The following is a 13,696-nucleotide window of genomic DNA, read 5'->3' as shown; positions in this document are numbered from 1 at the left end:
GGATGAAGGGCTCAGGGCTGGGTGCAGGGGGTGAGGGTTTGGGGTGCAGGAGGGTGCTCCAGGGCTACTGCGGGGAAAGAGGACTTCCCTCAGCATTCTCTTCCTGCAGCAGCACCTGGGCTTGGGGGGGAGGCACCTGTCCCCGCTGCGGGAGCTCTGGGGCTGGGGCTGCAGGATAGGTGCCCCTCCCCTGGCCCCAGCAGGTCCAGGTCGGGGGAGGGCCTACCAGGCCACGCCTGGGGCCGGGCCACTCTGGGGTTGGGCTGGGCTGCAGCAGTGGGGTTGGGCTGGCCCCCACGCCTGGGGCCAACCTGGCACACCTGGGCCCAATCTGGCCACAGCTGGGTCCGGGGCCACTCTGGCCACGACAGGTCTGGGCTGCAGGGTGAGTTGGGGTTGAGGGAGAGGCACCCCTCCCATGGCAGGTTGGGAGCCAGGCTGGGTGGGGCACCTCCCCCTGCTATGACAGGTCCCCGGGTGGGTTCCCTAAGCACCTGCGCGGCACTAAATAGGCTGCTGCGGGGCCGCACAGCTTACAGGTTACTTAGGTCACTACCTGGGTGAATGCTGGTGAAAGTGCAGGCTGGAGAGCTTGAAAAGGAGCCAGGTTGGTGGGTCAGAGGGCTCAGTGTTTACCTCAGTTCCAGGTGGCACCCCAGGGGGAACTTCCCACTGTTCTGGAGCAAGATAGGACTTCTAAGTTCAGAATATTTATCATACCTCATTCATAGAACTCCACAAAACTGATGTTTTTTGAAATTTTCTTTAGTGTATTTCCCTTCCTAACATGAACATTTTGGCCAGGATATTCAGAAGTGACTAGTGATTTTGGATGCCTCAGATTTTAGCTGGTTGACTTCAGACACCATCAACAGGATGGAATCTCAGAGGGTGGCACTTCTGAAAATGAGGCCTCTTTAAGATGTCTCAGTCTGGGAACCAAAAATTGAAGACCTCAAATTCACTAGTAATTTTTGAAAATCTTGTTCTGTCTAACTGTAAAAATGCTGTAACACAAAAGGCCTTAGCAATAATATGTTTAGGCCAAGATTTTCAAAATTGAGTGCCTAAAGTTAAGCTCCTAAATCCATATTAGATATCTAAATAAGTGGCTTCATTTTAAAATATGCTGGGTAACAAGAAGCTGTCATTGAATTGAGTAGGACCCACTGGTTGCTTGGCCAAACATCATGGTCCACTACAGACTCCCAAATGTGTGAAAAGCATGAAGACTTCAGCAAGAATGTAAATATTCACACACCACTGACACAAGCGTAACTATAACACAAATCTGTGCATGCATTGCCTGCTCAGTACATGTGTTTTGTACAGATTAAACATACTTAAGAAGTTCCATTAAGTGGAATTTTTTTCATTTAAATTTTCCTAACTTCTGTAAATAACTAACTAAAATGGACTAGAGTTGTTACTGAAACAGAACACTAAATCCAACCCCCTACCACAAACTTTGGAGAAGTCTCAACTCTGATTCAGATCTAGCTTCATGGCTTCAGCTCGTATCTAATTTGTACCGTATTTGAACTATGATAAATGATGCAAGGTGACTACAGAGTTTAGATGAGGATCTGAGTTTTGCAAATGGGAAATATCAGTAGAGTTCAGCTGTAGCCTGCTGAGCTAGTCAGAAGTCTGTGAAATCCCTGCTCTGCTGAAGTCAATTGCAAAATTCCCATTGACTGCAATGAGGCCAGGATTTTACCCTCTAAATTCTTAGATAAAGAATCTCGTTGAGTCTATTAAAGAACATTATTAAACTCAAAGGCATAAAGAAAAAGGATAATAAAAAACCTTAAAGATGTGAAATGAATGCTTTGCTCAACTAAAACATAGTTTAAATCCGATTAGCTTCAATATTTTAATGACTGAAATACATACCAAATGTAAGCCTGTAACCACTGGCAAAACAAGCAATTTACTGAAAATTGGACAGTCTAAATATAAAAATATATCATCCTCAAATAGCAACTAAATACAAGAAATCACAGCAAAATATTATATATTTACCCCTTAATTTAGCTAATTATGGTGAGAAATCTTATTTTGAACTGGGGGTAGCAGCATATGTTGCAGGCTTGTATGTTTTTGTTCCTAATAGCACTGCTTGTTCATAGCTGCTAAATCCTATATAATTTTTGAGTTTGTTTTTCAACAGCAAAGAATTGAGCACAAGCAAACAATACAAAAATCACCATTCATTTCTGTCAGCATCGCAGTTGCAGTAACGCTGGGAATCAATGCAGCTCCCCTCTAATCCACAAGCACATTTCTGAACATCAGGCAAGGATCCTCCCCAGTAAGTTTGTGTTTCATTGGTTCTTCCAACCCACCAGCTCAATGGAATCCCATCTAAAAGACACATTAGAGGAAAATTAATATCTGATCCCAGTTCCTGCTTCTCCCAATTTCCCTCACCCAAACAAATTTACAAGCATTATGGAAAAAAACAATTTTAAAAAATGACCACATTTCTTTAAAAATGCTAACCAATTATTCATTTTAATATTTCATTATCAGGGATTAAATGATAGTCACAGCTTTTTGCTTATATTAGTGGAAAAGAGATCTGGTAGTCCTTGCTCAGTCAGGCATGATATTAGAATAATTTATCTTAAGCAGTCCATTTATGTACTTTCTTTTAAAATAGCACATGAAAAAAGAGATGCCGTCACCCTAAAAATCAAGTTAATTTATACTCTGAGGCAAAGATCAATTTGAGATCATGGAAATACCAGTGAGGAAATGAGAAGAGTAAAAAGCATTATAAAAGGATTCATTTCATTACTGAGAATACTAAACACACCTTTGCTGCATATTAAGCATCTGGCTTAGTACTACTGTGTGGTGAGAATCAGAAATGTCAGTAGTCATGAGTTAGATCACACACAACAGCTGCAGAATTTATGTAGTCTGAGTCTGTAGAAATCATGTTAATGGTTGTGCTACATAACCCAGGTGATGTATCCAGTGACTAACAGCAAAGTTTCTCAGAGCCTACTATATCTCTGTGCAATGCACCCATTCAGCATTGATTATAGTAAAATGATAGAGCTGGATGTCTTCTTAATTCTGCAGTACTGCACATTAGGTTTAAAGATGCTGCCAAGTAACCAGAGCAGTAAAACCACAAAATATACAGAAAAAGATAATTGCTAACGGATATGAAGCATGACGGTAATCCATCTTAAATGAGAGTGAAGAAAGGTGAAAGATGAAATGACTGCAAAGTCAGGGCGTGAGAGGAAACAAGTGCTGTCAAATGGTATGGTGCCTCATAGAGGCACTTGGTTTGTGTATTGTTGAAGCTCTCAAGTTTTCAGCAGTGGGCCCACACCCAGAGGCTGGCACTTAACCCAGCTTCAATCTTACTTGTAACTGCCATGACTTATTATAACTCACTGTTAGAGAAGACCTCTGTTATGCTTACAATCTCTCAGCTCGTAAACATATTGACTGAATTCATTACCACACAACTGCCAGCCCAGCAGGCCTAAAAACAGTCAGAACAGTTCCTAGAAAAGTCAGACATGCTCAGTGGTATCAATGTCTAGCATCAGTATCTGTGTTTGCAGCCCATCACAGAGGGAAGAAAAGCTAGAGAAGGTTAATAAATTCTTTATGAGGCAGCACTTTAAAAAATAAACAAAACAAAACATACATATATATAACCAAGATATTTCTCCTGTTTCAACTGCTCAGAAACTCTGGTCCTGTAGTTGGGAGTGAATGTTCCTGCTCTTTAACTGGAGACACTGGACTATCTTTAAAAGCAATCCTAACACATTTGTTTGCATACTAGCGTGAGAGCAGTATAACTACTAAAGGATCATAGTGATTAGCTAGCTCTGCTCTGGCAGTGAATATTGCTAAACAAAATGGGAGAAAAAGGGATTTGATGCAGCTTCTTCAAAATGAACACATAAAATTATTAGCATAGCAATTCTTCACTGGAATCATTTATATGCTCTGCATACGGAAGACTGAGTGCAATGCATTCCTAAGAATTGTTCCAATAAAAATTACTTTTTATACTACATGTCCCAAAATTATTTCACATAACTAACATCAAATGCTGCACTTGTCAGACATGCCCAGTAGAGATTACGGATCACAGTAGTGAAAAGGATAAAATTATGTGGTCAATTTGATAATGTACTTATTTGAATTTCAAAGCCTTATCTTGTACTGTGTTCATATTGTCCAATTAAAGAGAACAAGCTATATTCTTCTGCACGATGTTATTTGGATTTTGTTTAAATGTCAAGAATGGTATAGTAGTTAGCCATATGTGACTGAATTCTTTTATTTGGTAATTCTAATGATCCAAGGAAATGCACACACAAAATGCATTCAATCAGCGATTGAACAGTTATGGTCTTAAATAGGACAATGTTTGATGAAGAAGATCTTGCAAAATCGTATTCAGAGTGCAATAAAATAGCTAATTTGAGAAGATACATGCTAAAATTGCTTTCAGGTTGGCTGAATTTTGCCTTCCTAAAACTTCACCCTGTATTTTCAGGTTTCAGAGTAGCAGCCGTGTTAGTCTGTATTCGCAAAAAGAAAAGGAGTACTTGTGGCACCTTAGAGACTAACAGATTTATTTGAGCATAAGCTTTTGTGAGCTACACGAAAGCCTATGCTCAAATAAATTTGTTAGTCTCTAAGGTGCCACAAGTACTCCTTTTCTTCCTGTATTTTCAGTTTGCTATAGTATTCTTCTTCCCTTCTCAACATACATTCTAAACACTTGGGGAATGTATGATCCTCCTGCAAGAGTCATTATCCTTGTGCTGTTCTGCATTGGAAGCATACATGACATCAGAGGAGTCCTCTGTGGATAAGAATCCTGGGAATAAAAAGCCAAATGGCTACCAGAGCAAATATAGCCCTACAAGGAACTTCTTTGTTGACTGTAGCCAACAAGAAACTCATTGGAAGTTTCAAAAGGCAGTGGTTAGTCTGAGGAGGATGGTCACATACCAATGTGGTGACTGACTTGTGCTCCATCCTGCTACCACAGTCCTTAGGGACCAAACTCTTCAAGAGTTTGGGGAGTTCTGCCTGTCTTTCACTAGCGAGCTGACATTCAGGAGTGGAAATCCTGGCTGATGGTATCTTTAGAGACACGCCAACACTTGGAAGCAGGTTGGTGACATATTAAATTAGTAGACAGTCTTTGTTTAGACAGTCTCTAAACAAAATCATAGAGTCCAAAGTCCTCTGAACTTTGTAAGTTTTGAAATCTGATCCTGGTTCTAAATATACATTTTGCCGCTCTCCCCTATATCTGTAAAAGTCTGCACAAAACTGTGAACATCCCTGAACTTTGTTGGAGTTCTAAAGTCAGCATCAGGGGCAGTGTTGGTTTGCTTTTCCCCTCCCGCTTCCCCGCATAATCCCCTGGTAGCAGCTGCCGCTCTCTGTACGTGAAGGCAGAGTGGAGAAAGCAGTGGCTGTTGGCCAGACACCCAGCTCCTGTAGCAGCACAGGAGTAAGCCTGGGTGCGGGACAGGGTTGTCGGAGAACAGCCCCTGACCTGTGTCTTTGCTCACCGGGGTGTGCTGCCCAGGGCAGGCGGAGGATCTAGGGCTCCCCACAGCGGCCTGACTGACCTCCTTCAATTTAGGGGCTGCTCAGATTGGATCCAAGTCTAAATTCCCCTGCTCACATCCAAGGATAGCTATAAAAAATTACTTTCAAGGCCAAGAGAACACTAGAGGCCTCAGCCCTCTCCCTGCCAAAAAGAGTCTGGCTCCGCCTCGGTTAGCATGGTCTCATTTCTAATTCTTTATGGTCACTAATTCTAATTCTTTATCACTAGTAATATGCACAACTCAAAAGATGCAGAGTTTATTTAGGATAAGCATGTAAAAGTTTATATGCTTATTTGATCTATCCAAATCTTGTGTGTCCACAAAACTAGACTGTATAGGTCTAGAGATAAGTCCTTAGCCCACCATCTGTCTGCCTTCTGCTAGAGAGTACATAGTTGGAGCAATTTATATGCTGACCATCCCTGAGTTACACAGAGAGCTTGTGATTTAGTTTCACTCTCCCCACGCTTCTCTGAGTTCAGCTCAGGCTGATATGAAGATCTGGGCCCTAGACAACAGGCCTCCTCACTATATTTCTGTTACTTTCTGTTTCCCAGGAGATCAGAAATAAAAACAGTGAATGCAGAACTGAGGGGAGGAAAAGTTAACATAACCCTTAAAAAATAATAAAAAGTTGGGTTTGGGTTGGTTTTAAGGAAGGGTGAAGTACAAATTGATGCTCATTTTTATGGAAGCTGTTAGTTCATCACTCGTGTCTACATCACAAAAAACAACTTTGACAACTGGTACCTCAGCACTGAAACCAAAGCCTGAATGGACTTGGAGGCTGACCTACTCTCTCACCTGTAGAAATGTCCTTTCCAGAATAGAGTGAAAGTGCATTGTGCAGAAACTTTATCTAATACTGCTCTTGTTAGCACTGTTACAACTGATTTTAAAATGCCCTACAAATTTTTCAAAACACTTTGTCACTGAGTTTTACTACTTCTAGCATGAAAAGATTCAAAATGAGACAAGGTTTAATATGACCAATGTTTTCACTGCATGAACTTGTTGATAAAACATATATATGTAACCCTCACCAACCCTGAATACTAATATCTCAGTCTCAGTGGGATTGTTCTTTTTCCCTTCTGTACCTGTCATACAGTCTTGCATTTTTGCTCAGCAAATGTGTCTAGCAAACCCTTTCATCTCTCACAGTCGCCTTAAAATTGTCAGTTCTGAAATGACTGTATTAATCCTAGCAATTGTAACTGAAATTTAAGTCAGACATTTGGGAAATCTAATTGTGCATGATCCTGCATTCAATCCTTTAATATGATTTATTCCCCCTGAAGTCAGTGGGAATTATGCATGTGTGTGAAGAGAGGGGCACCTTTTGGGTACTTTGGTCAAGAAAAGATTCTGAGTTAAGATATGTAACTTCTTTGTCGTGTACTCCCTGGTGATCACTGTCGTAGTATTCATATCAAGCATATTGTGAGTCACATGCCTGTATACCATGGAGTTGGCGCTCTGTATGTCAGAAAGGGGTTTGGGATGGAGGGAGAGGTAATGTCAGGGAAGCAACACTTTATGCAGTAGGCTCACCTGTAGGCCTGGTAGATTTCTGAGCAGCAATTCTCCTTAGAGTTAATGCTACTCTCAGCAGAAATTCATTGCATTCCATAACCTCTTTGAAAGGAGGGTAGGATGCAGAGAAGAGAGCTAATATCTGCTTAGCTCTTGACAGCCATTCTGCTCAGAAAAGTAGAGCTCATAGATCATGGAGGAATGACCAGTTTTCTGCTGTAGCACCACTAAATCCCTTGATAGGAGAATGGCAAGTGAAGTCTGTGACAAGAATCTTGGAATTTCTAGTGGACTATTCGCCTCTCACAGATTTTTGTGACAGAGGAGACAATTGAGGCTTGATTTGCAACATCTACCTATCAACAAAGGAAGAACGAATATAATCTTTCTTTTCAAGTTATTTTTTAAAATTTAGAATACATTTTCAAAATTAAAATCAACTCAATGGATTGCACTCTACCCAGTGAGAATTAAAATAAGACTTGAACACGACAGTCTAGTTATGATATTTTGTTAAGATTTCTTTAACTACATCAGAAGGCCCTGTCATTTTCTTCATAAAACAATAACTTTTTTCCTATCTTTTCAGCATTTTACTTTAGGTCTCTTCTGTGCTTGTGTATTTTTGACACTGGCATATTAATGTCTGTGATACTTTACCTCATGCCATTTGCAAATTCAACCACTACATGATGCATAGTATCTGAAAGAGTTCAGCTAACATTTATGCAGTGTATTCACAGAATCATAGAATATCAGGGTTAGAAGGGACCTCAGGAAGTCATCTAGTCCAACGCCCTGCTCAAAGCAGGACCAATCCCCAACTAAATCATCCCAGCCAGGGCTTTGTCAAGCCTGACCTTAAAAACTTCGAAGGAAGGAGATTCCACCACCTCCCTAGGTAACGCATTCCAGTGTTTCACCACCCTCCTAGTGAAAAAGTTTTTCCTAATATCCAACTTAAACCTCCCCCACTGCAACTTGAGACCATTACTCCTTGTTCTGTCATCTGCTACCACTGAGAACAGTCTAGAGCCATCCTCTTTGGAACCCCCTTTCAGGTAGTTGAAAGCAGCTATCAAATCCCCCCTCATTCTTCTCTTCCGCAGACTAAACAATCCCAGTTCCCTCAGCCTCTCCTCATAAGTCATGTGTTCCAGCCCCCTAATCATTTTTGTTGCCCTCCGCTGGACTCTTTCCAATTTTTCCACATCCTTCTTGTTGTGTGGGGCCCAAAACTGGACACAGTACCCCAGATGAGGCCTCACCAATGTCGAATAGAGGGGACGGATCACGTTCCTCAATCTGCTGGCAATGCCCCTACTTATACATCCCAAAATGCCATTGGCCTTCTTGGAAACAACGGCACACTGTTCACTCCTTTTACCAAATTGTGCTCCTTTTACCAAATTTTTGCCCAATATTTAACCATTTTTTGACTAAAATCTAAAAATCCCCTGGAGGCAAGCCAGGAAAGGCTTTGTTATAATTTCTTTTAAATTGTAGGTTGAAGGAAGACATTGGTTTTGAAAGTAGTTAATGCTTTGAATGAAGCTCATTATGAACTGACCTTTTTTTTTTTTTCTTTCTGGCTCAAATCCCACTCTACAACTTGTAGATTTGGGATTTGTTTGCTAGATATTTAAGGAATTTACAAACTACAGTGGAAAATGCCATAACCTTGGCAAAATTAAATATCTATAGTATCATGAAACATAATAAGATTTGTCTGCTTTTCTTACCTTGCTTATTTAAAAGCCTTGACTTTTTGCAGTGGTAAGCAAGCTCCTGTTCACAGTGTTCTGCATAGTTAATTGTAGCCTGAAGCTGTTCTAGGGTGGCAGTGTACTTGAAGAACACAGTATGTGGGTTCTCTCGATTAGCATTTTTGACTCTGGTTAAGTCCGTATTGTTGTGCTGTATAATTGTCCAAGTCGTATCTTACAAAACAAGGAGGGAAAAAGTAATGCAGAATGTAAAATAGCTGCAAAAGTTAGCAATGGAAATAAAATGTGTAGTGAGGTACACCTGGGATTAAGGTGAGTTTTCCTGTCCTTTTATGGATGTGAATAGGAACACAAAATGTCTGAGTAAAACATTCTGCAATTGAATACACTTGATAGGATATCAATGTTCCTTTTTTTGAAACTTCTGTACTGTGCATTCAGTCCTGCACAATTACCAGTCAAGGAAAGACTAGATGAAGAGAACCAAATATCTATTTTCCAAACAATACACAGACCCTAAGCTGAAGTGTAATAGACTTTTCCTATTGTTATTTCTCCAAGGTATACCTTGTTTATAAATGGAGACCAAGTTATATCCAGGCTTTCATTATCTGCACAACATTTCACACTATTCTTTTGAATTAATTGATTTTGTCTTGGAGAATTTATAGCAATGGCCAAAACTCACCTTTCCACTGCCCTATACAAAAAACCAATACCAGAAACAACAATGGACAAACTGAATAAATCTAGGTGTTGTATTTATTGTGAAGCAGAGAGGAAGACAGGTGCTTCCAGCCACCCCAAATTCAAATGATCACTATAATTTCTGACATGTGTGATTGCAAGTAAGATATCATCTCTATTATCTACACAAATGTATGATATGTATTGGGGCTGTTTTTAAAACACAAAATGTCTTTCTTTCCTGACATTTATTGGGAGAATAAATGTAGAACCTTAAGTAAAATAAAAAATATGTATTTATTTAATAAAATAATAATTATTATTATTATTATTATGTTCATGAACCAGGACCTCATTGTATTAGGTTCTATACAAACACAAAACAAAAAGAGAGTCTCTGCCCCAGACAGTTTACAATCTCTATAGCACTCACAATGGAATGGTAATTTTGGCGGTTAAGGAAGGTAGGGTTCCAAACCATAGTGCCAATTCTGCCTTCTCACATTGGAATGAAAGAACCCAAAGACCTTTAAAGTAATTTGATATAACTAACCATGTATCAGAGCAGGGGAGTTTAGACATGGATCTGAATTCCAACATCCCCTAAATTCAAGGGGGTTTGTAGCCAAAATACCTGAACTGGATAAATTATAATGTATCTTATGCAGGACTCTGCACAGTTTCACAAAGGAGGTAGAGTGACTGGAGAGCCAGAAGCAATGAAAGGGAATGAGCAGTGGTACCACACACAACACAGCCTTTTTACTTGCACATTATTTATAGCTCCAGGACCTGACTTCATATGAGCAAAGAATCATAGCAATTAGAGATGAAAAAGAACTATTAGCTCATCTAGCTCCCTTCTCTGCCAGTGTAGGAAATCCAGTTTTTTGAATACCCACATCCTGAACTTTGGATGCTATACTTTGAGCATACATTTTCTTACGTTCAACATACATACTAGTTCAGTTTTTAAATTTAATTGGAATTTATGCTGATTGTTGTTTCTACACATTCATCCATCCTCTGCACCCTCCTCTGATATGAATTCTCTCAATTTAGTAAAGGAAACACCTTGAAGAGTACTGAGAAGGGCCTAAGCTGATCAGTTATGCCATTTTTGTCATCTAGTTCTATGCTTCCGGTGAAAGAAAAGTGACATGCCTGTACAGTTCATATTAGCTAGCCACTTTTAGTATGAGGCTGTCAAGGTTCCTCCCCCACTCTGAACTCTAGGGTACAGATGTGGGGACCTGCATGAAAAACCTCCTAAGCTTATCTTTACCAGCTTAGGTCAAAACTTCCCCAAGGTACAAAATATTCCACCCTTTGTCCTTGGATTGGCCGCTACCACCACCAAACTAATACTGGTTACTGGGGAAGAGTTGTTTGGACACGTCTTTCCCCCCAAAATACTTCCCAAAACCTTGCACCCCACTTCCTGGACAAGGTTTGGTAAAAAGCCTCACCAATTTGCCTAGGTGACTACAGACCCAGACCCTTGGATCTTAAGAACAATGAACAATCCTCCCAACGCTTGCAACCCCCTTTCCTGGGAAATGTTGGATAAAAACCTCACCAATTTGCATAGGTGACCACAGACCCAAACCCTTGGATCTGAGAACAATGAAAAAGCATTCAGTTTTCTTACAAGAAGACTTTTAATAAAAATAGAAGTAAATAGAGATAAAGAAATCCCCCCTGTAAAATCAGGATGGTAGATACCTTACAGGGTAATTAGATTCAAAACATAGAGAACCCCTCTAGGCAAAACCTTAAGTTACAAAAAAGATACACAGACAGAAATAGTTATTCTATTCAGCACAATTCTTTTCTCAGCCATTTAAAGAAATCATAATCTAACACGTACCTAGCTAGATTACTTACTAAAAGTTCTAAGACTCCATTCCTGGTCTATTCCCAGCAAAGACAGAATATAGACAGACACGCATACCCTTTGTTTCTCTCCCTCCTCCCAGCTTTTGAAAGTATCTTGTCTCCTCATTGGTCATTTTGGTCAGGTGCCAGCAAGGTTACCTTTAGCTTCTTAACCCTTTACAGGTGAGAGGAGCTTTCCCCTGGCCAGGAGGGATTTCAAAGGGGTTTACCCTTCCCTTTATATTTATGACAGAGGCACTAAGATGCATGTACCATTAGATTCTAATAACTCAACATTTTCTCAAGAAAAGGGATAGTTAAAGCAAGTGGATGTGGAAGCTACAAGAAATTTTTTTTGAAGGTAAGAGGAAAATAATCTTCAGATAGGCCTGTACTATTCGAACAATATCTTCCCTTGTCTTATATTGTTGCACTTTCTATAAATGCTTAAAGGAGGCACATCTATTTTTTATTAATGAAAAGTCATCTTCATTCAAATGTATTAGGTATATAATAATCAGGTGCTGACTGAGTATATACTAGTGTTCTCTTGGCCTTGAAAATAATTTTTTATAGCTATCCTTGGATGTGAGCAGGGGAATTTAGACATGGATCCAATCTGAGCAGCCCCTAAATTGAAGGAGGTTTTTATCCAGTTTTCCAGATGAGGCCCATCTTTAGTTCAAATGCTTTCCAGAGAGAATGACTCCTGGAAGTCCCCATAGGCAAATGTGGATCACAACAGCACCTTAATATAGATTGCAATTAAATGGAATGATCTAGCCCATTAAACTGATTTGGTTTGTAAATTTGATTGTAAGACTTTCAAGACAGAGATTTTGCCTTCCTGTGTGTTTATATAGTGCCTGGTATAACAGGTGGCCCTCAATTCTAACTGGAAACTTTGGATACTTCCTCAATAAAAAGAACTACAATAACAATACACTATAAAAGCCATAAGTAATCTTATGTCACCTGGATTGATCTGAGGTCATACTTTCTGTAAAGACCCCAGATCACAAGGTATTTAAGAAAGGGTCTACGATTAGTTGAGACAAGAGGAATGCAAATATTACCAAAATATTATTTCCAAAAATATTGCTAAAATTGCTTGTATCTTATGTGTTGTTATGTCAGTTGATAGAGTCTTGTATAATTTACTAGCAAGAAAACTCCAGATGATCATTCTGAAAAATGCCTTTCAATATCATCATACTGGAAAAAAATGGTAGTAAGGATATATCTGTATTGATTTCAAGCCATCTATTGGTACATGATGTACTGCATGTCCACCGAGTGACACATGTATGTTCCTGTAAATGTAAGACATGCAACTTTTTCCTATAATATGGACTCTTTCCAACTTGCACCCCTCTATTGTACAAAAGGGACAAATCAGGAACATCAAGAACATTTCAAGAATATTTCTATTGATAAATATTCTTACATTAATCACTGTAAGACTGATCTCTGGTTTCACAACAGTTGTGGCAGTTCTACTTCAAAATTGTAAAATACATGGTAAAAGTTGCAGCAAATAAATTAAATAACCTTAATGTTACAAAATAGATATAATAAAATCATATCTTTTATAATCTACCAGTGGCAACAGAGTAATGCTCTGGTTTGCTTGTGCTTTCGGTAGTTATAAAAGACAATCTTCAGCCACACTAACAAAACACAAGGAACACAAAGATTCCGACTGGTCATGACTGTAGCACAGGTGACCAGGAGAGAAAGCTTTATATAACCACACAAATGTTAAGGACAATAGCAATCACTGTGCTTGTGGAATGCAGACTCCCTCCTTCATGTTCCCCTAGGAATGGTAAATTGCTTTAAAAGGGCTGGAGGTAAGTCAGCACACTGTTCCATCTATAGAACGACGCAGCTTGCACATTCCCTTCTGTGCACTGGGGAGAGATGGACTGGGATTGTACCCTCAGCTGGTCCTATTAAGGTCTGTACAATCTAACTCAAATATCTAATATTTTTTTGAGAACAAAGCTCAGTGAGCTGGTTGCTTCTTAAATCTGATTTGTGTCAGTTGAGTCAAATTCAGAATCAGTGGTTCAGCATACTGTTGGGACTTTATACCCAACTTAATTCTAGTAGACATTGGAAATGTGAATCGCCCTCTGTCCTTGCTGGCTTTGCATCTTCTGTAAGAGCTCACTGCTGTAGTCTTAACCATTTTGTTCACACTGAATATATTTGTAGGCTTCAATTCTCCTTGGGCTTTAATCAATATTT

The 13,696-nt window shown here is 39.6% G+C and overlaps 1 protein-coding gene across 2 annotated transcripts in view; it reads right to left on the bottom strand.

Annotated features, from left to right (window-relative positions):
- Nucleotides 1-13,696, bottom strand: part of CNTNAP4 (contactin associated protein family member 4) — a 305,669-nt gene that overhangs the window by 56,192 nt on the left and 235,781 nt on the right. The window contains exons 13-14 of one of the 2 annotated variants that reach the window (XM_074953125.1): nt 8,894-9,091; nt 2,211-2,367 (exon numbers count right to left, since the gene is read on the bottom strand). In XM_074953125.1, coding sequence (XP_074809226.1) covers nt 2,211-2,367; nt 8,894-9,091 — 355 coding nt within the window. The remainder of the gene's footprint in view (nt 1-2,210; nt 2,368-8,893; nt 9,092-13,696) is intronic. The other variant, XM_074953126.1, reaches the window with a different exon arrangement.

This window comes from Natator depressus, chromosome 5 (assembly GCF_965152275.1).
Source record: "Natator depressus isolate rNatDep1 chromosome 5, rNatDep2.hap1, whole genome shotgun sequence".
Lineage (NCBI taxonomy): Eukaryota > Metazoa > Chordata > Testudines > Cheloniidae > Natator > Natator depressus.
This window is presented reverse-complemented; position numbering and strand designations above follow the sequence as displayed.